Source organism: Protopterus annectens, chromosome 4.part0 (genome assembly GCF_019279795.1).
Source record: "Protopterus annectens isolate FY-2018-M chromosome 4.part0, PAN1.0, whole genome shotgun sequence".
Classification (NCBI taxonomy): Eukaryota; Metazoa; Chordata; order Ceratodontiformes; family Protopteridae; genus Protopterus; species Protopterus annectens.
Window position 1 is genome coordinate 224,733,551 of NC_056733.1, and position 27,118 is coordinate 224,760,668.

Below are 27,118 nucleotides of genomic sequence, written 5' to 3' on the forward strand. Positions count from 1 at the left end.
ATGAATGAGAGACCAGCATCTCTTTTCGTCAGGGCTCTAGTGCTGTTTTGTACTGTATGCCTCAGTTGCAGCACATTCATTTAAGCTGACTATCTAATAAAGAATACATCTATGCTGACTGCCTTCAGTTTTGAAAGTCAGTGTTAATTTAGAGCAGTTGCATATTCTTTCACTTCATTGATTCCATTCTGTTGAACCACCAGCACTATTTTACAAAATGTGTGTGCGCGATGTACATATACACACACATATTTATATATATATATATATACACACACACACACACACACACACACACACACACACACACACACACACACACACACACACACACACACACACACACACACACACAATATAAAAAGTTTACACACCCCTGTTAAAATGCCATACTTTTGTGATAGAAAAAAATGAGACAAAATCATTTCAAAACTTGTCCTATATTTAATGTGACGTATAACCTGTACAATTCAATTGAAAAACAAATCTGTTAAAAAAAAATAAAAATTGTACAATAAGCTGGTTGCATAAGTGTGCACACCCTTAAACTAATACTTTGAAGCACCTTTAATGTGAAAATAAAAGTTGCATTTACATATTTCCGGGCGTCTTTGGAGTGTGTTCTTCGTGGCCTTCTGACCTGCTTAGATTTTATTCTGTCATTTATCTTACTTGTGTGATCTGCTTAATTCATGGCTGGCATATTCCTCTGTTAAGATATATTAATTAGTAATCTCAGATGGCCTGCCTTTAGGTCCACCTTTATCTGCACATGTTTTGGTCAAACAGTTTTTTAAAGGCATCCTTCACATCAAGCCAGCAAAAATATTGCTTCCTTCTCCTTGGGACCTGAATTATATTTTAGAAAAGTTAACTCTTCTGCCTTTTGAACCTGCTTCTTCCTTTTCTCTTATTCTATATTTTCCACTGTGTGATTCATTGAAACCTCTTGCATTAGAGGTAATATGGGATATATGCAAATGACCTCTTAAAAGTATTTCAGCTATATGGCAGTTCTGAACATCCATGACTTTTTCCCCCTTTTTATGTCTGCTATGGACACATTCAGACCAATAAAGCCAAACCTCACTAGCTGTGGACATGCATGTTTCAGCCTTCTTGTGGCCTCTTCAGCACAGCATAAGTGGAATGTTTGGCTAACATTTGGAAACATAGGGTTGTTGTACCCAATTGATGTCCATAACCATAAAGTGACTGCAAAATATCCCAATTAACAAACTTTTTTTTTTTTTTTAGTTTTTAACTGATTGTTTTTTTTGTGTGACCTTGGTTCTTATTGTTTTAGTTTCTTAGTTGGGATATTTTGCAGTCACCCTAATGGTTATGGACATCAGTTGGGTACAGCAGTCCTGCATTTCCAAATGTTAGCCAAACAATCCACTTATGCTGTGCTGAAGAGGCCATAAGAAGGCTGAAACATGCATGTCCACAGTTAGTGGGGTTTGGCTTTATTGGCCTGAATGTGTCCATAACAGACTTAAAAAGGAAAAAAGTCATGGATGTTCAGAACTGCCATATAGCTGAAACACCTGATGTCCTTAAGGGGTCATTTGCATATATCCCATGTTACCTCTAATGCAAGAGGTTTCAAGGAATCACACAGTGGAATGTCTAGCTTGGCTAGATTTCTCTTATTGGCTTGTTCTATATTTGGAAAATGTTTTTTTTTTTTTTTTTGCAGCTCTTTCCACAGTTAAGAGGGTTTCGGAACTGCAAGCTGTAATCGATTCTCCCTATCTAATATTCCACTAAGGCAGTTACCCTCAAAGCTAACTCCTCCTTTATGCATAGGGTTTTTAATAAGTGCTCATTAAATCAGTCTTTCTGCCTTTTTCCTCTCTCCTCAGAATAGAGATGAGAGAGTCCTGTATCTCTTTAGTCTTCATAGGCAGCTCATATTTTACCTTGTCAAAACTCAAGTCTATCAGGAAGTCAGATCAACTTTATTTCCTTCCAAGACAAAACCAGTATCTAAATCAGCAAATTTCTAGATGGGTCTTAGGCCATTTCCTTTTGCTATTTGTTCCATGGAAGAGATTTCCTGGATATTCAGGCCCATTCTACCAGAATTGTTGCCCTCTCTGGAGCATTTTTCAAAGATGTGGATTCTAAGTACATTTTAGAAGCAACCAGATTGTTTTCCATACACACACACATTATAAGATTAATGCTTTTTCTAGAGTTGAATTTGCTATATCTGTCTTTCAAGGAAATTTAGTCTCCAGTTCAGTTTCTCACTCTACCTTCCTCAGTATTTAGAAAGCTTTGGGAATCTTCCCGTTCATTAATACTGCAACAGTTATCAAAAGAAGAACATGACACAGTTGTGTAGGAAGTTACCATAAAAGCAGATGTCAGAATGATTTATTTTTGCTGTATTACAGCCCACTCTACATTATGCACTTTTCTCATTTTTTGACCAAGATAGTTTTTCATATTCGTTTCCCCCTCTTTCAGTTGGCATGTTCCTATCTCTAAATTTGTATACATTTTACCTCCCTGTTTTATGCCGCTCTTGCTCCAGACGAGAAAGCACATAGACACAAACCAGGCCTTGTGTTTCTCTTCATGTACCTCCTGTTCTTCCTAGGTTTGGGACTTGGCTGTACAGTGAGAGAGAAAGTTGCCTAGGCTGTGGTACGCTGAATGGTGTAGGTTATCCATGGCAAGATATCTCATTGGTTAATAATCCTTGGCAGCATATCCCATTGGTTAGTAATCTGGCAATAGTGATCATCCTACTGTTTTATGGTAAGCTCTTAGAGGTGTGTAATTTGTCAGGCTAGACCTTGCTGTGTTAGTGATGGGTGCAGTAGGTAAAGTAACTAACATTGATTAGGGCTGATGGGTGCAGTAGGTAAAGTAACTAACATTGATTAGGGCTGTTGAGTTTCATACCTTTGTAATGATGATTTTTCTCCCTTTCCAGGGGGCCGTGGAGCCGATGCAGATAGATGCAGACCCCCAGGATGATCAACAGAATGCTGCAGACAATAACTATGTGGTGGACAATCCAACTCTGGTAGGTATCTTTCTCTGATAAACTAATTTGTGTTAAGTCTAGACAAAGTATGCAAAATTGTAACCTGTACGGAGTTTAATTGCATGTATATTTGCTCATAAATAGATTTTTTGTGTCTTAATGAGATTTTTATAGCTGACTTTATTGTAAATGCTTGTGGAGTTCAAGTATCTGTGTCTGAGTATGTATAACAGAGCAAGAAGGCTTAGAGTAGAAAATATGGATGCTTGAAGAGGCTAGGCATTAACGGTGGTAAGGTGGATGATGCTCATTGAATGTTTGACTTGGACCATTTTGGGATACTGACAAATGGTAACTGATTCAGTCCTATACCTAAAGTAGTGAAAATATTTTCTTATTCAGGAGGAGTTTTGAGGCTAAGGTTTTCTGAAAATGTAAAATGTAATTGGATAACCCAAAGTGTGTGCTGATTTTTGAGTAGCCAGCTTTGAAGTACAGTAATTTGAGTTCTCTATCAATAGATGAGTATTCATTTTGTTTGTTTTATACTTTAATGGATTGTGTTCGTCCCACTAGGCCTATGGCATCTTTTTGGGCGGGTGGTGGTGGTATCTAATTCAAGTAGTGGAAAGAGCACTGGGCGAAATTCCTCTTTTTTTCAGTAAGTTCAATGGGGTCTTTTTCATCTTCCTGAGTCTGTCAGTAACTTGGACAGATGAAGTCTTGGTTTATAGACCCATGTAAAGGATTACATGCTCAGGAATGCAGCACCCACCCCAACTCCTATGCAGCAGTGCAGTATCACTACTGTAATATGAATCCAAGCATCCTTTATGGAATGAGTGCTTCCATTAAGCCAAAATATTGAATTGGCAACTCCAAAGCTTGCTGGCATGCCTGAAATTGAATTACTTTCCTTTAAATCAAGACTAGTTGCATCTAATTTTTTCTGAGGGGAAATATTAAATATAGTTTGTGTGTGTGTGTGTGTGTGTGTATGTATGTATGTATATATATATATATATATATATATATATATATATATATATATATTATATGTGTGTGTGTGTATATACACACACACACACACACACGTATATGTGCATGTATTGGTTAGAATGCAATATGGTGGAAAATCTGGCATTATAGTTCATTCTTCTCAGCCATTAGGACTGAAATGCCAGCCTTCAGGAAACGTTTCCAAAGCTTCAGCTCCTCCTTCTCCTTATACATGATACCCTGCATATAACTGTGTTTACCTTATCTTTGCTGCTCATTGCACCCGTAGTTAATCCACCTCGGACATCTTTTTCTTTTTTAAAGTGAGTTTGCTGCTGCTATTGTGTACCTTTTAAAGTTTTTTAGTTTCTTCCAGTTCGTGTCCTTATTTTTGGATTTTGGTAAGAGAATTTTCTATGCTGTTGTTCTTCCCTTCCATGTAGGTCGTGTCTTCTTTCTGCTTGATGTCACTCTTTCCTGTTGTGTTTTGTTGCTGTTCTTTTATAGGTTAGGCATTCAGCAGTAACTGGTTTGCTTCTGCTGGATTTAAACTGTTTAACATTTAGGCGACTGTTAGAATGGAAGAGGATCCTGGTTTAAAAAAAAATGTAAATCCTGCAGAGACTACTTCTCCACAGGTTGAGCATGTTTCGTATATGCGGCTATGCTTGAGTGCTCTTAGCAGACAAAGGCAAGAACGTAAATTATGTAAAAAAAAAAAATAAAATAAAATAGGAGTACCATTTTTGCAGGAATAAAGGATTTTAATGAGTTTATTGCCTAGAGAGACTGTCCCAGCGTGGTCTACCTTCTAAGGCTGTAGAAGCCCACTACTGAGCCTCCCCTTTCAAAGTCAAGGATCAAGAATAAATAAGCTTGCTAAGAGATGTGAGGCTTCTGTTGGAGTTGTGTCCTCCTCCTCCCAAGGTTTGGATGAGGGAAGAGGGTAGAATATTTCTGATCCTCTTGTCTCAAGTTGTTTGAGAGGTGGACTGTCCTTCCAAGCTTTCTAGAAAGGAGTCAGAGTGGACAATGTTTTGTCCCCCTCTGAGGTGGACCTTCCCAGACATTCCCTCACTGGCCCCCTTCTACCAGCTCATCTCTTTCTGTTTGGTCCCAAAGGTCCTTGTTCATGGATGCTGGTAATGTGGAACTAGCAAAGGCACACGTAGCACAGCTTGAGATGGGTCTTAATCCCTACCCATCCACTCCCTCCCCATAGTTCCAGGTTGACAGGGGTAGTGCTGTTCCTACTTTTATCTCTATCTCCATATTGATCCTTGTTCCAGAGTTGTTCCTGTTAGGTCTGTTTAGTATCCTGCAAATTCCTGCATCTACAGGTTGGAACTGTGTTGGTGCCATTGACTTTGATGTCAACATCTTTGGCTGACTGTTTCCCTGGTTCTGGGGTTTGAATCAGAAATTTTGGCCCCGATGTTGGTACCATCCTTTTTGACACTGATCTGTCAAGTGGAATACTTTGTGTTTAAGCCAGTGTGCCCAAGAACATCAGTACTGGCACCAAGGGGATCTCTCATTGACAAGCTTTTGCAGCATCTGTGGGGATTGCTGTGGTGTCCTTGACTCCAATATCTTTTGCACCGGCAAGGGTGTTTGTGCTATCTTTGGTGCTGATATTGTAGCCGTTATTGCTTAAGCTCCACTCCTAGTTCCTGTTTCACTACTGGCCTTGTCCAGAGACTGATCCAGACCTGTATTTGAATTTTAGAAAGTTTCACTACACTAGGGCAAAGAGTTTAATAGTTGTCAGCAGTCGTCCGTGGAAGTGAGTTAAATTCTTCTCTTGCTTTATAATCCGCGGAACATTTGCCACCAGTGGTTTATACCAAGATGTTCATGAGAGAGTACACAATGACTTAACATTGGAGTCTCCTATACCAGACCTCAGCTAATATTGACAAGGCTGATTTCCCAGTTAAACCCGCTTGGGTGACCTTTCAGAAGTGTTACAGATAATGCATTATGTGGACAGTAGTGCCCCCCCCCATCCATTGTTTGCAGAATAAGTTGTGCAGGAGGCCTTCATATTTCTCTCCTCATTTTCTCTGGTGGTTCCATTTGGGAGGCATGGAAAGATTCACACTTATCTTTCAACTGTCCAGATTTTGACTCCTTTTTGATTTGTTCCTCATAAAATGTGTGGTTTTCTGGCAAATCTCTGAGGATTGAAGCCACTAAATAATGACATACATTTGAGTTTTAGACTTCATATCCTTCAGAAAGTGCATGCTAATAAAATACTGTTCTAACAACTTTTTACATTTATAAGAGTAATATCTATAAGCTGTTCCTATTTTGGGGCCTTTGTCCAGATTGCTTGCATTAAGTTGAGAGGTATGACCAGATTATGTTGGTCCTATGCCTAGACGACTAGATGGACTCCTCCTGCCTCCTAAAGGATGAAAGTTGTGTGAGGAGCCTTTGTGTAGTAGATTCCTTTGTTACTGCTGTGGCTCTAAAGAAGGCTGACACTTTGGAGCCCAGAGAACTCTGCCCCAGCCAAGAATCCATGGTAGGGTTTGTTTTGGGAAGTAAGTTTACATGTCCTTGACCCTTTTTTTGTAGGGTTTTTAGTTACTAGGCTTATAAGTTGAGGTTCCAGCTTGTTGTTATGAGTAACACGACAGAACTGCTGGTGAAGGTGTGTGACAGTGGTTTATATACCAAACTTTTTTTTTACTTTGGCAGCCAGTGTCTGTTGGTTAACCTTGCCATTGGTTTAACTCAGTGCAGCAAGGGTGGCATTTTCTCCCATTATGTTATACCAGCACTCTTGTCTATGCCTTACAGACTTTAGCGAGAATGTCAAGGCATCACTCTTTAGTACCATTAAAGACCTTAGTCTTTTGGGGGTTTGGGTAAAAGAGAAACTGTGGAACTGTGAAAAGGAAGCCAAAATCCTTGTGGCTGTTGGCATCCTGTTTGTGGCTGCAGTGTGTTCATTTAAAAAGATTCAAAAAAATCTATCGGCTGTGGTGCTTACACAGCCAGCAGCAGCCTGGTAAAAAAACAGTGCAGATACTGTGGTGGGTTCAAGGCAAATGTCAGTCTAATGGTAGAAACTCTAGGCTTAGCAACAGGTACTATGGTCTCCTACTAGTGGTCAGCACCAGCTTCCCTGAGGCCTTGGCCAAGTTCTGCACACTTTTGAGGCATTTGGGGATCAGTTGTCCTTTCATCTGCCTCTGTGGGGAGGCTATTTCACATGATGTATGAAAAGTCTGTGTGTGTGTGTGTGTGTGTGTGTGTGTGTGTGTGTGTGTGTGTGTATCTGGACAACTAGCTTCTAGCAGCTTCAGTATTACTTTCTGCTAGAGATTCTTTGCTTCATTTTTTCAGTCCGCATGGGAGGGGTAAGAAATTTACAGTGAGCAAAGTAATTTATGCAGCCATCACTGACGATTGTCCTTAGATTTGTTTTGGACCTCATTCTTTTGAAATGCCAGTCTGTCTCCAAACAGGATTCTTCCAGTTCATTGTATTGTCTTTTCTTCTAAGCCAACATGGTATCAGTCAGCTTGTGTCTGAAGGCATTGTGGCTCATGACAGCCACTCTCTTCCTAGTACTATTTGCAGGGTATATGAGGTTTCTCCAGCACATCTTTAAGTACTCAGTGAAGCTCTTGCTGTGATATGAAGATACATAAAATAAGGATTTCTGAGGCATGTTAGAAGCACTCCTCAGAGTGACCTTTCAATTTCATCTTTCCCCTTAGAGGGCATTAAACAGTGGATGGTCTAAGATGTATGGTAACTATGAAATTCCAATCTGTCCATCAATGTCTGGACAGGTCCTCCTGTGCATACCTTGCAAGGCTCTCTCCTTTGTGATTTGTTTGTAGTATAGTCTGACTAATCCAACAATTGAATGTAATCATATATTAGTAGACAGGGGGAGTAATCGCTCTTCACCCCTATGTTGAGAAGTTGTGAGAGCATAGGAATGTCTTCAGCATTGTCAGATTCCAGGCTTAGCAGCTACTTGCTGATGCCACACAACTGGTGCCCGTCTGCTGGGTGATAGTAAAATTGCTTTGCTTTTTTCAGCTAGTCAGAGAAGTCTCCCTGACCTGTTTGCTTCCTGTTCACTGCCAACTTTCTCTGATTTTACTTCCGAGGCTGTGGCCTAGGGGTGCTGTCTCCATTCTGCCTTTCCTCCTTTTTTTCTAATCAAGTTCCTCCAGAAAACAAAGCTGTGCAAGACCAAGGTCATTCTTATAGCTCAGTTTTGGCCTCAACACTCCTGATTTCCCATTGCTGTATTCTTAATTTCTGCAGAAGCCCCTCAAATTGAGGCCGTTCTGACACTTCTATCTGACAAGCCTTACTTGGAGGTGCATGCCCTCAAATTAACTGCATGGTTTCTCCAATTCTGGATGTTCTTGCTCTTCCCGATAAGAATCTGCCATTTTCAGTTCAGGGCTCCTCTGTTAAACTTGTCTTAGTCCCCAGGGTGTTCACAAAGTGCTGCAAACCAGCAGCCAGGAATTCAGCTTATACTGCTATGGTAATCTAAATTCTTATTTCTGGCCAGAAGTACAACCAGGAAAACATGTTTCTTGGTTTGGTCACTAGAAAAGTGTTGGGATCCTTTCTTTGGTTCCCGTGCGTGTAGTTATGGATTACCTTACAGAAATCGAAGCATAGCAATCTCCTATTTCCACAGAATTTTCTAAAATGCTTCTTTGATCTCACACTGAACTTGTATTGCCTTTGTTGGAGCACACCTCTGATTAAGACCCCCTGTTCAGAGTGCCTGTCCCTGTTTGAGATTTGTTTCTTGCTGGAAAACTTAAATTTTCGTCCCATTGAGCCAGCTTTTAAAGCAGAGTTAAGTTTACTTCCTTTTTATTAGCCTTTCAGCGAGAACAACTTTTGAGCTACAGGCCATGTGTTACACTACCGTGCATTTTATTTTTCACAGAGATAGTGTAGTCCAGGAAGTTATCCCATCATTCATGCTAAGCTCCAGTGGCCTAATGGATAAGGCATTGGCCTCCTAAGCCAGGGATTGTGGGTTCAAGTCCCATCTGGGGTGATATAATCTTAGAAAGTGGGGGAACTGGCATAATGGTTAAGGTTTTTACCTTACAAACACAAGGTGCAGGGTTTGATTCTCACATGGGGTAATTGGCTAGATTTAAAAAAATGGCCCACGAGGGCAGTAAGCCTAGTACTAATCTATGAACCTATGAAAAGTCGTCACAGAAGTGAATCTCAATCACTGTTACTCTTGTAGTTCTTTATCCTGTTTATTCAGTTAAAGGCGATTATTGCACTGTGTGGGCATGCGTAAACAGTTGTGATTTTATTTGTACAGAATAAAAGTTCTCGGAAAGCATGCTGTGTTTTGCATCCTATGCTCCTGTCAGGGTGGACAAGGAAGTCTCTAAAGCCACTCTAAATATTTATCAGGATGACAGTATGAAAAGATGTGTTCCAAAATGAACCTACAACTCTTTTCCCAAAGGCTGTAGGATCCTGATGAGCTGTTTTCTTGAACAGTTCCATGGGTGTTTATGTGGCTATGATATGAGCTTCCCTGAATGCCTTTGTTAGGTAGTGCAAGCTGAACATCATCTTAAGGTCCAGGCTGTCCTCTGGGGCCTTGGTCATTCAGGAGAGCCTTTCATGATACTAATTTAGGAGAGTTAGCTGGGGGACTCTACTTTAGTGATTGATGAGGGTGAGCTGCACTTTGTCAAACACCAAAGTTGTATATTTTCTGTAATGGAAGATGTTCATAATATTGATCTCTGTTGCAGTAGCCTAAGTTGTATGGGTTATAGCCTTCATAGGATATAACAGTCTGCCAGTCTTCAAAACTTTGGGTTACTTTCCATGTGCCCAAACCATTTTTGCTGATTTTTGGCTGCCAAACCCTTCAGAGCTTTTCTGATGCTGAGAAGAGGACTCCTCTGTGGGCTTTTGAAGATTGACGATCAGCTAATGCTGATGTTCTTCGTGTTTCACTGTTGCAGTCATTACAATTGGGTTATCCTGCTGGCAGGCTGCCCTCAGTCGGCCTGAATTCCAAAGTCTTGGTCCAGCATCTGTTGCTGTCGCCTCTTCCCTGACGTCAGAGCGTCAGGGGTATAAAAGATGCAGCCAACACCATTTTCTTCAGTCTTTCTTGCCGCGCAGTAGCAGAAGCAGTTCGCAAGTGCCGGTCGGCCGACTCCTGAGATTTTTGTGTTAGAATTTCAGATCCAAAGTCTTCATTAAAAGCTAAGTACCCCGTTGGGGAAATTTTTTCTTGCTCCAGACTGATGTCAGAAAAAGTTAATAATTGTATTTCTTGTGGGAAGCAAATACCTCAGAAGGACTTTCATTCTTACTGTATTCCTTGCCTAGGCCCTGACCACGACGTTGCTAGTTGTCGGTTTTGTGCTAAATTTAACCAGCGCACTATTAAGTGTAGGTACGATTTTGCATTACGCTATTTTGACAGAAGATTTAATTATACGATGCCCTCGGATAGCCATCTGACTACTGGAATTCATAAGAAACGCAGAGAAAAAGAAAAGGACAGGCAACCAAGGTCCAAAATCGACGACGAGGCTTCTTCTAAGCCAGTTGCCGGTTCTCAGTGAGGCGCCTTCGCAGCCCCTGACGCCCACTACTTTAGAGCCGCAGGCCGCTGCCGACTCCCACATGGAATCAACTAGGCGGCTGGAAACTCAAAGTATTGGACCCTCGGAGACTATCACCTCAGATGGGTCCAGAGTCATTGAGCAGGCATCGGCTTCTGAGGGTGTTTTCAGACCTACTCAGTTATACATTAAAATGACTTCAGTTTCAAAGGCAAAGACTAAAGCACCTTTAAAGACAAAGAAACAAGTACAACAGCCTCATGGACAGGCCTCCATGCCCAAAAAACAGATGCTCAAAATGGCCGAAGACTTAATTACTTTGATCAGGGGTTCCCATCCCCCTCCTCCTGATAAAAGGCCTAGGCAAGAGACAGACTAATCTTCAGATCAGGTTTCCATTTCTTCTGATTCCTCTTCTGATCAGGAATACTCACTTCCTCCCTATGAGGATTCTGATGCTGAAGAATCTTATCCCTTCAGCCTCTCCTCTGGAGGACTACTCTTTTGGGGAAACCTTGCATACCATGTGGGAACATTTCCACTGGGAGAGCCAAGATTTCTCAGAATCAAAGAAAAGGCTCACAGACTTCCTTTTACTACCACAACACAGACCCCTAGCTATTCCACCTGTGTTGGACATTGTGGATGATGTCTTTTCAGAGTCTAGTCTGACCCCTGACTCCTTACCTCCAGCTTCCTGTTAAGCCAGACAGATACTACAGGGTTCCTGACTCTCATAAATTCCTTTTCAAAACCCTACTGCTGACCCAGAAACTATCTCTCAGGGTCCCAAAGGGATCAAGGCTTCCACTGCAAAAAACCCTACCCCCTCAGATATGGATTCTAGGACACTGGACAGATGGGGAACAAAGATTTACACTTCTGCTACCTTGGTTATAAGGGCCTTAAATTGCTAGTTTCATATGCTCAAATATCAGCAATATATCATGTCACTGCTTAAACAGAAAACATTGATAAATTTTGAATGTGCAATAAACAAGGAAATGCAGGATTTATTGCATGCAGCTGAACAAGTTGGAAAGCATACTTTGCAATGTGGTTTTGATTCTCTGGAGGCCTGCAGGGCCGCTGTTACGGGTTCTGTCATTAGGAGGCATGCTTGGTTAAAGGAACGAAATTTGCCTGATCATGTCAAAGCAAAATTATTAGATGCTCCATTACAGCATGACACCTTGTTTGATGTTAAGGCAGAAGAAGTGTTAAAGAAAATGGAGGACAAAGCAATATGTAGGCAAATGGTCAAGGATTTCTTACAGGTACAGCCTCCAGGATTTAGCAGACACTGGCCTACAAAGAATTGGTCCTTTCCAGTGTCAGACAGGCCACAAAGGGGCAGATCCAGACGCCCTAGAGGCAGATCCCAGCCCCAAGGTTCGTACAGGTCTAAACAATTGAGTGCTTCTACCTCCAAAAGTGGAGAAGACAAATCACAGCCATACAGGAAACAGTCTCAGTGACTTCCCCGTGCCTGCGCCAAGCTCTTGTCTTCTGGCAGCACCTTTAGGGGGAAAACTAGCACTTTTTTCTCAAAATTGGCACATCATAACCCAGGACAAATGGGTCCTAGACATAGTGTCACAAGGCTACAGGTTTCACTTCCATACCCTGCCAAGGGCAAACGGTTGGCCAGACCTGCCAAAAAATCAATGGGTAGAGGCACAAAAACAAATCTCATCCCTCATGGAAATGGGGGCCATCCAACAAGTACCAGAGCAAGAGCAGGGACAAGGATTTTATTCAAGACTGTTCTTGGTACCAAGAAAGGACAAGGCCTGGAGACCAATACTGGACCTATCTTTACTAAACACATACCTGGATATACCAAAATTCAAAATGTTGACTCTACAACAGCTTCTGCCCATGCTGGGCAAGAAGGCTTGGCTTGTGACTTTAGACCTAAAAGAGGCATACCTGCATGTCCCATTCAGACAAACATGCAGAAGATGCCTCCGATTCAAAGCAGGCTCAATGCATTACCGATTCTCTGCACTGCCCTTTGGCTTATCTACTGCGCTCAGGGTATTCACAAAGTGCCTGGCTCCAGTGATTGCATTTTGCAGGCAAAGAAATATTCAAATATATCCATACCTGGACGATTGTCTAATTCAGGCAGAAAATCAGGCTATTCTTCTAAAACATCTGGCGTTTGTAAAAAGGGTTCTAACTTCTCTAGGGTACACCATAAACAAAACAAAATCACAACTAGTACCCTCTCAAAAAATTACATTCCTGGTTGCAAGCTTGAATACAACTGTCCAGATGGCTTTCTTTACGCCAGAAAAGCAAATTCATTTGGTGACTTACTTGAAACAGGTGGCCACAAAAACCCTACTATCTGCAAGACAAATACTGCAAGCCTTGGGGTTCATGGCCTCCTGTATTCTTCTAATTCCATATGCAAGACTGCATATGAGGAAACTTCAGTGGTACTTAAAAAGTTTATGGATTCAACATTGTCACAGCCTGGAAACAATGATTCCTATCATACCTTGCCTGTGCCTAGAGTTCCTGTGGTGGGCAGAGGCCTACCACCAAAACAAGGGACTGCCATTCAATCCACCCCCTGCCGCCCAAACCCTAACTACAGACGCATCAGACTATGCATGGAGAACTCATCTGGCAGGGAAGTGCATTCAGGGCAAATGGAGCCCAAATCAAATGCACCTTCATATCAATCAAAAAGAAATGCTAGCTGTACAGAATGCACTGACGGCCTTCAAGGACTACCTTCAACCAGGACAACTAATGGTAAAGATGGACAACACCACAGTTATGTGGTACATAAACAGGGGGGTACACATTCCTACCCCCTCTGCAGACTAGCCATGGCATTGTGGAACATGGCCTTGAGCTATCAAGTACAACTGTAAGCCCAGTTCCTTCCAGGAAAGTTGAATATTCTGGCAGACAAACTAAGCAGAAATCTCATGGACCGACACGAATGGAAGCTGGAACCACGGATTTTCAACATGTTGACACGCAAATGGGGGAGACCAGACATAGATCTTTTTGCCTCACCCAAGAACTACCAGTTGGACAAATTTTGCACAAGAACATCTTACAAAAAAGTCTGGAAAGTGTATGTTCTGTCCTTCATCTGGAAAAACCTATCAGTCTATGCCTTTCCCCCTCTGCCTCTGCTCTCTAAAGTTCTATTAAAAGTCAAACAGGACAAACCAAACGTGATTTTGATTGCTCCAGACTGGCCTCGCCAACACTAGTACCCACTCCTGCGCAGTGAGTCACAAATGTCTCCATGGCACCTGCCTCAGACACCTTCCTTACTGTCTCAGCAGGAGAACCAAATTCTGCACCCTCAGCAAACCTGTGGTGGATGTCATTTTGGAGGCGAGAAGAACTAGTACTAGAAAATCTTATGCTGACAAATGGAAAAGATTCTGTGCCTGGAATCAATCTCAAGGGATGAGCACAGCAGCGCCCAAATTACCTCAGATTTTGCAATACTTAACTGAGATGCTTCACAGGGGCCTGTCTTTTTCTTCCATAAAAATCCATGCCTCAGCCATTTCAGCTCATTACAACTCAGAATCCCCCCTCTTCTCTCATACTCTGCTAAAGCAGTATTTCAGAGGGGTCAAAAACTTGAGACCACCCAGGAGAACTCCAACCCCTGCCTGGGACCTTAACTTTGTATTGGAGAAATTCACTCTACCTCCTTTCGAGCCAGCTGCTACTGCAGACTTAAAATTTCTTTCCTGGAAAACAGCCTTCCTCTTAGCAATCACTTCAGCTAGAAGGATATCTGAATTACAGGCCCTTATGGCAGTGGAGCCTTTCGTCATCTTTCATGCGGACAGGGTGTCCCTCAGGACAAATCCATCCTTCATGCCCAAGGTGGTATCCAGTGTGGCTCTTAATCAGTCCATTCATTTGCCAACTTTCTTTTCCAATGCACAGAACAAGGGGGAGCGGATTCTGCATTCATTGGATGTACACAGACAACTTAGATTCTACTTGGACAGGACTAAATCTTGAAGAAAATCTGAACAACTGCTGGTAGCATTTGCTGCAGGGGCAGAGAAGAAGGCAATTTCAAAACAAACCATTTCTAAATGGATAAGCTATTGCATTTATTTCTGCTATAAGCACCATAGAAAACCTATCCCCCAGGGAATCAGATTGCATTCCACCAGGGCTGCATCTACTTCTACATCCTTTCTCAGAGGTGTTCCTATCAGGGATATTCTCGAAGCTGCTACCTGGAGTTCAGTTTATACTTTCACCAAGCATTATCACTTACCAATTTTCTCTAAATCCTGAGCTGGCTTTGCCACTGCTGTTTTGCAGGACCTTATAGCTGGTCCTAATGCTGTGTAAATCTATCCTCCCAACCTTAGCTTTGGGAATCTACCCAAATGTAAAGACTGCAACACTGAAACACGAAGAACATGGTACAGTTGTGTTCACTTACCATAAATGTAGATGTTAGAGTGTATTCACTGTTGCAGTCCTGGTTACCCTCCCTCCAACCCCCTGTTTTTCTCTTACTGTATCTCTGCTTTCCTTTACTATGCTTAAAAGCCTTCTTGGTGTATTTGCTTTTGTTTGGAGGTTTGTTTTTGTGTTTTTAATTGTATATATTTATATATATTTTGCTCCCCATTTGGGGGGCACCTGACATCTGGGGCGATAAAACCTGATGTAATGGCATTGGCTGCATGTTTTATACCCCTGACGACCTGACGTCATGGAAGAAGGGACAGTGACCGATGCAGGACCCATCACTTTGTTAATCAGGCTGACTGAGGGCAACCTGCCAGCAGATTACCCAAATGTAATGACCGCAACAGTGAATACACTCGTACGTCTACATTTATGGTAATTGTACACAACTGTACTTTTTTGTACCTTCTGCCACAGAGCTCATTAAAAATGTGATGAGAAAGGTAAGCTTGATGCAGGGAGTCTCTGATTTTTCAGCTCTCCTCTAAATTCTCAGAGGGATTTTTTGCTCCCTCCACATTTGGGAAGAAACAGAATAAGCAGTCTCGGCAAAATGCTGGTAAGCAGATGTTCAAAAAGCAATGTCAAGGAGTTTCCAAAAGAAAGCAAAAGATTGTCAAACAAGACAGAATAACTATGTAAGGGACCTTGTCTCCCCCTTCTTCCTCCTTGGCAGTGCCTTACCCCTTCCAGAAAGTGTGACTCTCCATTATGTCTTTGCCTACGGTTTGTTTCATTTAAATGGGTTCTGAATGTTATCCATCTAGGTCAGAATGGTAGTGGAATGAAATCTCTCCTTTCCGGGTGGTTCCTCCTTATCCACCAGACCAAACCCTTCTCTTCCCTCCTCTCCTGTCTTGCATCATATGCTGTCTCAGGGGTAATACCTGATGTTCTTAGTGTTTCATTGTTGCAGTCATCACATTTGGGTTATCTGCTTGCAGTAGCCCTCCGTTGGCCTGATTAACAAAGTCTTGTGTCCCAAGTTGGTTGCTGTCTCATCTTCTATGACGTCAGGTCGTCAGGGGTATAAAGCATGCAGCCGACGCCATTTTATCAGTCTTTCTTGCCGTGCGGTGCCCGAAGCAGAAGCAGTTCGCAAGTGCCGGTCGTCCGACTCCTGAAATGTTTGTTTTCGAGTTTCAGAACCGAAGTCTTCAATTAAAGCTAAGTACCCTGTTGGGGAAACTTTTTCTTGCTCTTAACCGATGTCAGTAAAAGTCAGTAATTGTATTTCTTGTGGAAAGCAAATACCTCATAAAGATTTTCATTCGTACTGTATTCCTTGCCTAGGCCCTGACCATGTCATACCTCGCTGTCGGTTTTGTGCCTTATTTAAGCAACGAACTATTGATCGTCTGTATATTTTCTTTTCTAAATATTTTGATGCTCATCCGACTACCGACATTCTGAAAAAACGCAAAGATAAAGACAGAGACAGGCCGCCTAGGTCCAAAGCTGCTGACGACTCTTCTCCTAAGGCAGTCACCAGTTCGCCGATACTCAGTGAGGTGCTTTTGCAGCCCCTGATACCCACCACTTCGAATGGTTCTCAGTAGAGGCCTGCGAATCTGAAGTCCGGTATGCCGCGAGATGCTTCAACTGTGGAACCTGTGGATGTCTCTATCTTGGGTGGGTCCGAAGCTGCTGTGCAGGCACCGGCTTCTGAGGGTGTATTCAGGCCTACTGACTTGCATATTAAACCAACGCCATCTTCTTCTTCAAGGCCTAAAACTCGAACCATGCCTAGAAAACAGATGCCCAGACCGCATGGTCAGATCTCAATGCCTAAAAAACAAATGGTAAAAATGACTGAAGACCTTATTACTTTAATCAGGGGAAGCCAACCTTCCCCCCTCTAAGAGACCTAGAACTGAATTTGCTTATACTTCTGACCAGGATTCTGAAATTTCTGTTTCCTGTGATGACCAGGATTTACCATTATGTACTTATGAGGATTCTGATGCAGAGGACTCTATTCCCTCTGCTACCCCCCCAAGAGGATTTGTCTTTTGGTGAAACCTTGCATACTCTTAGGGAGCTTTTTTGTTGGGAAAGCCAGGATTACTCTGATTCTAAAAAGAGGCTTGGGGATTTCTTACTCCTGCCCCAGCACAGGCCTTTAGCTATCCCTCCTGTACTAGACATTGTTGATGATGCGTTTTCAGAATCTAGCTTGGTCCCTGACTCTTTACCTTCTGCTCCCAGGGTTACTGACTCTCACAAGTTCCTTTTAAAAAATCCTACTGCAGATCCTGAGACAATTTCACAAGGACCCAAGGGCATTAAGGCCGCTACTGCCAAAAATCCTACCCCCACTGATAGAGACTCCAGGGCGTTGGATAGATGGGGTAAGAAGGTATGCACTTCTGCAACCTTGGCCATTAGGGCCTTAAATTGCCAATTTTATATGCTATATTATTAGCAGCATATTATTGGATTGCTTAAACAGAAAATGATGTTGATTCCTGATTGTGCTGAAAACAAGGATTTACAGGATTTAATGCATTCCGCTGAACAGGTTGGAAAACATACTTTGCAATGTGGTTTTGATTCTCTAGAGGCATCTTGCAGGGCTGCTGTCACTGGGTCTGTACTTAGAAGGCATGCTTGGCTTAAGGAGCAATCCTTGCCAGATCATGTTAAAGCTGAATTGCTGGATGCTCCCTTAAATCAGGACTGCCTGTTTGGCAACAAAGCAGAAGAAGTTCTTAAAAAGATGGAGGAAAAAGCTAAATTTATGCAAACTGTTAGATTTCCTACAAGTACAGCCTCCAAGATTTAGTAGGCATTGGCCTCTAAGAAATTGGTCCTTTCCTGCCTCTTCCAGGCCTTCTCAGTCCAAACCCAGAACCAGCAGAACACCCAGGCTTCAGTCCCAGGGTACACACAGGACTAAGCAGTGGGGGGCTCCCACTTCCAAATCAGGGAGTAGTAAGACTCCCCCCTATGGTAAACTGTCTCAATGACTTAATTTTAAAACTTCCAAGCACTTCTCAACTGACTGACTGCTCCTTTAGGGGGAAAAAGATTGCTCTGCTGGCAAAAAACTGGGAACTCATTACCCAGGACAAATGGGTTTTAAATATAGTTTCCCAAGGATACAGATTTCACTTCCACATGTTACCAACCCCAAACGGTTGGCCAGATCTACCCCCAAATCAGTGGGCAGAGGCTCAAAAGCAAGTACTCTCTCTCAAGTATAAAGGCTATTCAAACTGTACGAGAAGAGGAAAAGGGACAAGGTTTCTATTCCAGACTTTTCCTGGTACCCAGAAAAGACAACTCATGGCGTCCTATCCTGGACCTTTCTACCTTAAACACCTTTTTGGTGATTCCAAAATTCAAGATGCTAACTCTTCACCAGATGTTCATCGTGTTTCACTGTTGCAGTCATTACACTTGGGTTATCCTGCTGGCAGGCTACCCACAGTCCACCTGAATTCCAATGTCCTGGTCCGGCGTCGGTTGCTGTCGCCTCTTCCCTGACGTCAGTGCGCCAGGGGTATAAAAGATGCAGCCGACGCCATTTTCTTCAGTTTTTCTTGCCGCACGGTGCCCGAAGCAAAAGCAGTTCGCAAGTGCCGGTCGGCCGACTCCTGAGATTTTCGAAATCGAATTTCAGATCCAAAGTCTTCAATAAAGCTAAGTACCCCGTCGGGGAAACTTTTTTCTTGCTCCAGACCGATGCCAGAAAAAGTTAACAATTGTATTTCTTGTGGGAAGCAAATACCTCATAAAGATTTTCATTCTTACTGTATTCCTTGCCTAGGCCCTGACCACGACTTTGCTAGCTGTCGGTTTTGTGCTAGATTTAGCCAACGCACTATTAAGCGTCGGTACGATTTTGCTTTTCATTACTTTGGCCAAAGGTTTAATTATATAATGCCGTCGGAACAGCCGATGACCGGAGTTTATAAAAAGCGCAAGGAAAAGGACCGGCATCCGAGGTCCAAAACTGACGAGGCCTCTGCTAGGCCAGTTGCCGGTTCTCAGTGAGGCACTTTCACAGCCCCTGACGCCCGCTACCTCAGAGCCACAGGCCACTTCCGACTCCCACATGGAGACAGCTAGGCCTCTGGATACTCAAGGTATTGGACCCTCGGAAAATATTCCCTCAGATTGGTCTGGAGCCGCTGAGCAGGCATCTGCTTCTGAGGGTGTTTTCAGACCTACACAGTTATATATCAAGCTAACCTCAGCTTCCAAGGCAAAGACTAAAACAGCTTTAAAGACAAAGAAACAAGTACAGCATTCTCCTGGACAGACTTCCATGCCTAAGAAACAGATGCTTAAAATGGCCGAAGACCTAATTACTTTGATCAGGGGTTCCCATCCCCCTCCTAATAAGAGGCCTAGGCAAGACACAGAATATGATTCTTCTGATCAGGTTTCCATTTCCTCTGACTCCTCTTCAGAACAGGGATACTCTCTTCCTCCCTATGAGGATTCTGATGCTGAAGAATCTATTCCTTCAGCTTCTCCTCCTGAGGATTATTCCTTTGGGGAAACCCTGCACACCATGACTGAGCATTTCCACTGGGAAAGCCAAGATTACTCAGAATCTAAGAAAAGGCTTGAAGACTTTCTTCTACTACCTCAGCACAGACCTCTTGCTATTCTACCTGTTCTACACATTATAGATGATGTATTTTCAGAGTCCGGCCTGTCTCCCGACTCTTTACCTCCTGCACCTGTTAAGCCAGACAGATACTACAGGGTTCCAGACTCTTATAAATTTCTATATAAAAACCCTGCTGCTGACCCAGAAACTATATTTCAGGGTCCCAAAGGGGTGAAGGCCTCTACTGCAAAAAACCCTGTCCCCTCAGATAGGGATTCTAGGGCACTGGACAAATGGGGGAAAAAGTTTACACTTCTGCTACCTTGGCTGTAAGGGCTTTAAAATGTCAGGTTCATATGCTTAAATGTCAGCAATACTTAATGTCACTGCTAAAACAGAAAATGTTGACAAATTCTGAATGTTCTGAAAACAAGGAAATGCAGAATTTATTGCATGCAGTTGAACAAGTGGGAAAACATACTTTGCAATGTGGTTTTGATTCCCTGGAGGCCTTTTGCAGGGCCGCTGTTACAGGTTCTGTCATTAGAAGGCATGCTTGGTTAAAGGAACAGAATCTGCCTGATCATGTTAAAGCAGAATTATTGGATGCTCCATTACAGCATGATACTTTGTTTGGTGTTAAGGCAGAAGAGGTGTTGAAGAAAATGGAGGATAAAGCGAAATCTATGCAGACAGTAAAGGATTTCTTACAGGTACAACCACCCAAATTTAGCAGGAACTGGCCTTCTAAGAATTGGTCCTTTCCAGTGTCAGACAGGCCACAAAGAGGCAGGTACAGACGCTCTAGAGGCAGACAACAGCCCCAGGGCTCATACAGGCCAAAAACAGTGGGGTGCTCCTACCTCTAAAAGCGGAGAAGACAAATCACAGCCATATAGGAAGCCATTCCAATGACTTTCCTCTACCAATGCCAAGCACTTATCTTTTGGCAGCACCCTTAGGGGGAAAGCTAGCACTTCTCTCACAAAATTGGCACATGATCACCCAGGACAAATGGGTCTTAAATATAGTCTCTCTCAGGGCTACAGGTTCCACTTTCACACCCTTCCAAAGACAAAAGGTATGCCAGACCTGCCACACAATCAATGGGCAGAGGCACAAAAGCAAGATGTTCATCGTGTTACACTGCTGCAGTCATTACACTTGGGTTATCCTGCCGTCAGGCTGTCCCGCAGTCGGCCTGAGTTCCAAAGTCTTGGTCAGGCGTTGGTTGCTGTCGCCTCTTCCCTGACATCAGTGCGCCAGGGGTATATAAGATGTATCCGACACCATTTTCTTCAGTCTTTCTAACCATGCGGTGCCTGAAGCAGAAGCAGTTCTCAAGTGCCGGTCGGCCGACTCCTGAGATTTTCGAAGTTGAATTTCAGATCCAAAGTCTTCAATAAAGCTAAGTACCCTGTTGGGGAAACTTTTTTCTTGTCTCAGACCGATGTCAGCAAAAGTTAGTAATTGTATTTCTTGTGGGAAGCAAATACCTCATAAGGACTTCCACTCTTACTGTATTCCATGCCTTGGTCCTGATCACGACGTCACTAGTCGGTTTTGTGCTAGATTTAACAAACGCACTATAAAAAGACGTTTTGATTTTGCTTTGCACTACTTTGGCCGAAGGTTCAATTATACGATGCCATCTGATCAGCCGACGACCTCAATACCGAAAAAACGCAAAGACAAGGATAAAGACAGGCATCCGAGTTCCAAAACCGCCGACGAAACCTCTTCTAGGCCAGTCGCCGGTTCTCAGTGAGGTGCTTTCGCAGCCCCTGACACCCGCTGCCGACTCCCACGTGGAGACATCTAGGCCTCTGGAAACTCAAGGTATTAGGCCTACGGAAACTAATCCCTCAGATGGGTCCAGAGCCGCTGAGCAGGCATCGGCTTCTGACAGTGTTTTCAGACCTTCACAACTTACAATTAAAACAACAGCCAAGACAGAGGTACCATTAAAGACAAAGAAACAAGTACAGCATTCTCCTGGACAGTCCTCCATGCCTAAGAAACAGATGTTTAAAATGGCCGAAGAACTCATTTCTCTAATCAGGGGTTCCCATTCCCCTCCTGAGAAAAGGCCTAGGCAGGATACAGACTATGACTCCTCTGATTAGGTTTCCATTTCCTCTGATTCCTTTTCAGACCAGGGATAACCCCCCCATGAGGACTCTGATGCTGAAGAATCTATTCCTTCAGCTTCTCCTCCTGAGGATTATTCTTTTGGGGAAACTTTACATACCATGAGGGAGCATTTCCATTGGGAAAGCCAGGATTATTCAGAATCCAGGAAAAGGCTCAGAGATTTCCTCTTATTGCCTCAACACAGGCCCCTGGCTCTTCTGCATGTGCTAGATAATTGTGGATGATGTGTTATCTAGATAATCTCCTGACTCTTTGCCCCCTGCTCCAGCCAAGCCAGATAGGTATTATAGAGTCCCTGACTCTCAAGTTTCTTTACAAAAACCCTTCTGCTGATCCAGAAACTATTTCCCAGGGTCCAAAAAGGGGTTAAGGCTTCCATTGCAAAAAAATCCAGTACCCTCTGACAGAGATTCCAGAGCTTTGGATAGATGGGGGAAGAAAGTATACACTTCTGCAACTTTAGCAGTAAGAGCTTTAAATTGCCAGTTTCACATGCTTAAGTACCAACAATATTTAATGGCTCAGTTAAAACAGAAAATGCTTGCAAGCTCAGAAGCTTCTGATTGTAAAGAAATGCAGGATTTATTGCATGCAGTTGAACAGGTGGGAAAACATACTCTGCAATGTGGTTTTGATTCTTTAGAGGCCTCTTGTAGAGCTGCAGTTACAGGTTCTGTGATTCGAAGACATGCTTGGTTAAAAGAACAAAGTTTACCTGATCGTGTTAAGGCAAAATTATTGGATGCTCCTTTACAGCATGATACTTTGTTTGGTGTTAAGGCAGAAGCGGTGTTAAAGAAAATGGAGGATAAAGCTAAATCTATGCAAACAGTCAAGGATTTCTTACAGGTACAGCCACCTCGGTTTAGCAGAAATTGGCCAACAAAGAATTGGTCCTTTCCAGTGTCAGACAGGCCACAGAGAGGCAGATACAGATGCCCAAGAGGCAGATCTCAGCCCCAAGGCTCAAACAGACAAAGACAGTGGGGCACCTCAACCCCAAAAGGTGGTGATGACAAGTCTCAACCTTACAGGAAACGGTCACAATAACTTTCTCCTTCGTACGCCAAGCACGTCCCTTCTGGAAGCCCCCTTAGGAGGAAAACTAGCACTTTTTTCTCAAAACTGGCAAACAATCACCCAAGACAAATGGGTCCTGAATATTGTGTCTCAAGGTTACAAATTCCACTTTCATACTTTACCAAGGTTAAAAGGAATGCCAGACCTGCCACAAAATTAATGGGCAGAGGCACAAAAACAAATTTCAGCCCTCATGGACATGAGAGCTATTCAAATAGTACCACAACAGGAACAAGGACAAGGATTTTACTCCAGACTCTTCCTGGTCCCCAGAAAGGACAAGGCCTGGAGGCCCATACTAGATCTTTCAGTTCTGAATACTTACCTGGATATTCCGAAATTCAAACTGTTGACATTACAGCAGCTTCTACCCATGCTGGGCAAGAAGGCTTGGCTTGTTATTCTGGACCTCAAAGAGGCATACCTGCATGTCCCTATCAGACAAAATTGCAGAAGATACCTCGGATTCAAAGCTGATACAATGTACTACCAATTCTCTGCACTGCCCTTTGGCTTATCTACTGCGCCCAGGGTCTTCACAAAGTGCCTGGCACCAGTAATTGCTTGTTGCAGACAAAAAGGAATTCAAATATATCCATACCTGGACGACTGCCTCATTCAAGCAGAGACGAAGGACATTCTTCTACAGCATCTGGCGTTTGTAAAAAGGTTGCTAATTTCTCTAGGGTACACAGTAAATGAAATGAAGTCAAAACTAGTACCCTCGCAACAGATTATATTCCTGGGTGCCAGCTTAAATACAACGGCCCAGATGGCTTACCTCACGCCAGACAAACAAGTTCAACTAACTCAATATTTTCAATTGCTGACAACAAAGTCCCATCTCCCTGCAAGAAAAATTCTGCAGGCCCTGGGATTCATGGCATCCTGCATACTACTAATACCATATGCCAGACTGCATATGAGGAAATTGCAATGGTACCTGAAAAGTGTTTGGACTCAACACTCTTACAGTTTAGAAGCAGTAATACCAATGATTCCCTGCCTACAACAGGAGTTTCAATGGTGGGCACAGGCATGTCACCTAAACAAGGGTCAGCCTTTTACTCAACCCACAGCCAGGCAAACTCTAACAACAGATTCTTCGGATTACGCCTGGGGAGCACACATGGCAGGAAAATGCATTCAGGGCAAGTGGACCACAGACCAGATGCATCTTCACATCAATCAAAAAGAGATGTTGGCTGTTCAAAATGCCCTAACAGCTTTCAAGGACCTTCTACATCCAGGACAATTACTACTAAAGACCGACAACACCACAGTAATGTGGTACATAAACAAGCAAGGGGACACTCATTCTTATCCCCTATGCAGGCAAGCCATGACCTTGTGGAACACCGCTCTAACGTATCAAGTTCACCTGCAAGCATAATTCCTTCCAGAAAAGAAAAATACTCTGGCAGACGATCTAAGCAGAAATATCATGGACCCTCACGAATGGAAATTGAATCCACAAATCTTCAGCATGGTAACGCAAAAGTGGGGATGCTCAGACATAGATCTTTTTACCTCCCCACTGAATTGCCAACTACAAAAATTCTGCACAAGGACTTATCTCAAACACGCATGGAAAGTGGATGCTCTTCTGTTCAGCTGGAAAAACCTAAAAGTTTATGCCTTCCCGCCACTGCCTCTCCTTTCAAAGGTACTCCTAAAAGCCAGACAAGAAAAAACAGAGATGATCCTGATTGCTCCAGACTGGCCACGCTAGCACTGGTACCCTATCTTAAGGAACTTGGCTCAGGGCCCATCATGGATTTTGCCTCAAATTCCACACCTTCTGACTCAGCAAAACAATCAGATCCTGCACTGTCAGCTCAAAACACTAAACCTGGCTGCATGGTAGATACGTTAGTCAAACAGGCAACACCTCTCTCTAAAGCTGTTATGGATGTCATTTTGGAGGCCAGGAGGCCTAGCACCAGGAAAGCTTACTCGGAAAAATGGAAGAGATTCTGCGCCTGGAACCAGACTCAAAGCCTTGACCCTCTTGTTCCAAACATTCCTCAGATTTTACAATACTTAACCGAGATGCTGGACAGAGGCTTATCCTTCTCATCAATTAAGATCCACGCCTCTGCCATTTCAGTGCATTACAACACAGATCCTCCTTTATTCTCTCATCCCTTGCTAAAGCAGTACCTCAGAGGGGCTAAAAACATAAGACAGCCCCGGAGAGCACCAACACCAACTTGGGACCTCAATTTCATTTTGGAAAAACTGACCCTACCACCTTTTGAGCCAGCCAATACAGCCAATCTAAAATTTTTATCATGGAAAACAGCTCTGCTCCTGGCAGTAACTTCAGCACGAAGAGTCTCAGAGCTACAGGCATTAATGGCAGTGGAACCTTTTATAAGTTTTCATCAGGACAGGGTATCTTTAAGGACAAACCCTACCTTTATGCCAAAGGTGGTATCTAGTGTGGCTCTTAACCAAACCATCCATTTGCCAACTTTTTAATCCATGCATTCTTTGGGCATGCACAGGCAGCTACGCTTCTACTTGGACAAAGCAAAGGCTTTCAGGAAAACTGAGCAACTGTTTGTAGCATATGCTGCAGGATCACAGGGCAAGGCTATCTCCAAGCAGACTATATCCAAATGGATAGGACACTGTATTCGGTACTGCTACACACAGCATGGAAAATCGGTCCCAAATAACATTAGGCCACATTCCACCAGGGCAACAGCCACTTGAACAGCCTTTTTCAGAGGAGTACCTACCAAGGAAATTTTGGAGGCTGCAACTTGCAGTTCAGTGCACACCTTTACCAAGCATTACCACCTGCCTCTTTACTCTAAATCCAGAGCAGGATTTGCCACTGCAGTTCTGCAGGGCCTCCTAGCCAATCCTAACTCTTTATAGACCAGCCACCCAACCTCAGCTTTGGGATTCTACCCAAGTGTAACGACTGCAGCAGTGTAACACGATGAACATAGTACAGTTTTGTACCTACCATAAATGTAGATGTTCGAGTGTTCACACTGCTGCAGTCCAGGTTACCCTCCCTCCATCCCCTGTGAACTAGCTGGACTTATCTATACCTTCCTATCCTATACAACCTTTGGGGTGTATTTGCTGGTAACTGAAGGTATTGTTTTTACTGTATATTTTTGATTAGCAATATGTATTGCCTACCTGCTTGGGGGCACCTGACATCTGGGGCAAGAAAAACTGAAGAAAATGGCATCGGATGCATCTTATATACCCCTGGTGCACTGACGTCAGGGAAGAGGCGATAGCAACCGACGCCGGACCAAGACTTTGGAACTCAGGCCGACTGCGGGACCGCCTGGCGGCAGGATAACCCAAGTGTAATGACTGCAGCAGTGTGAACACTCTAGCATCTACATTTATGGTAGGTACAAAACTGTACTTTTCATCTCTCATGGGCATGAGGGCTATTCAGCCAATACCACAAAAAGAGCAGGGACAAGGATTTTACTCAAGACTTTTCTTAGTACCAAGAAAGGACAAAGCCTGGAGACCAATTCTGGGCCTGTCTATTCTAAACACTTTTCTGGACGTTCCAAAATTCAAAATGTTGACTCTGCAGCAGCTTTTGCCCATGCTGGGCAAGAAGGCTTGGCTTGTAACTTTGGACCTCAAAGAGGCATACCTGCATGTCCCAATCAGACAATCTTGCAGAAGATACCTCAGATTCATAGCTGGCTCAGTGCACTACCAATTCTCTGCACTGCCCTTTGGCTTATCTACTGCACCCAGGGTCTTCACAAAATGCCTGGCACCAGTAATTGCATTTTGCCGACAAAGAGGAATTCAAATATATCCCTACTTGGACGACTGCCTTATTCAAGCAGAGAACAAAGACATTCTACTAAAGCATCTGGTGTTTGTAAAAAGGTTACTAATTTGCCTAGGGTACACAGTAAACGAAAAGAAATCAAAACTAGTACCCTCTCTCACGAGATAATATTCCTGGGTGCAAATTTATATACAACTGCCCAGATGGCTTATCTCACGCCAGACAAACAAAGGCAACTGACTTCTTACTTCGAAAGCATGGCAACAAAGACCCAGTTATCTGCAAGAAAAATTCTGCAGGCTTTGGGCTTCATGGCATCCTGCATTCTGCTAATTCCATTTGCAAGACTGTATATGAGGAAGCTACAATGGTATCTAAAAAGTGTTTGGACTCAACATTGCCACAGCCTTGAAGCATCATTTACCTCA

General features: G+C 43.1%; 1 protein-coding gene and 1 non-coding gene across 4 annotated transcripts in view; both read left to right on the forward strand.

Moving 5' to 3' along the window:
• Positions 1–27,118, forward strand: part of GPS1 (G protein pathway suppressor 1) — a 2,619,406-nt gene that overhangs the window by 158,671 nt on the left and 2,433,617 nt on the right. For all 3 annotated transcript variants that reach the window (XM_044068228.1, XM_044068227.1, XM_044068226.1), the window contains exon 2: positions 2,951–3,043. In XM_044068228.1, the coding sequence (XP_043924163.1) occupies positions 2,966–3,043 (78 nt within the window). In that variant the 5' untranslated portion in view covers positions 2,951–2,965. The remainder of the gene's footprint in view (positions 1–2,950; positions 3,044–27,118) is intronic.
• On the forward strand, positions 8,990–9,062 carry TRNAR-CCU. Its single transcript has one exon. It is a non-coding gene; the product is annotated as a tRNA-Arg (tRNA).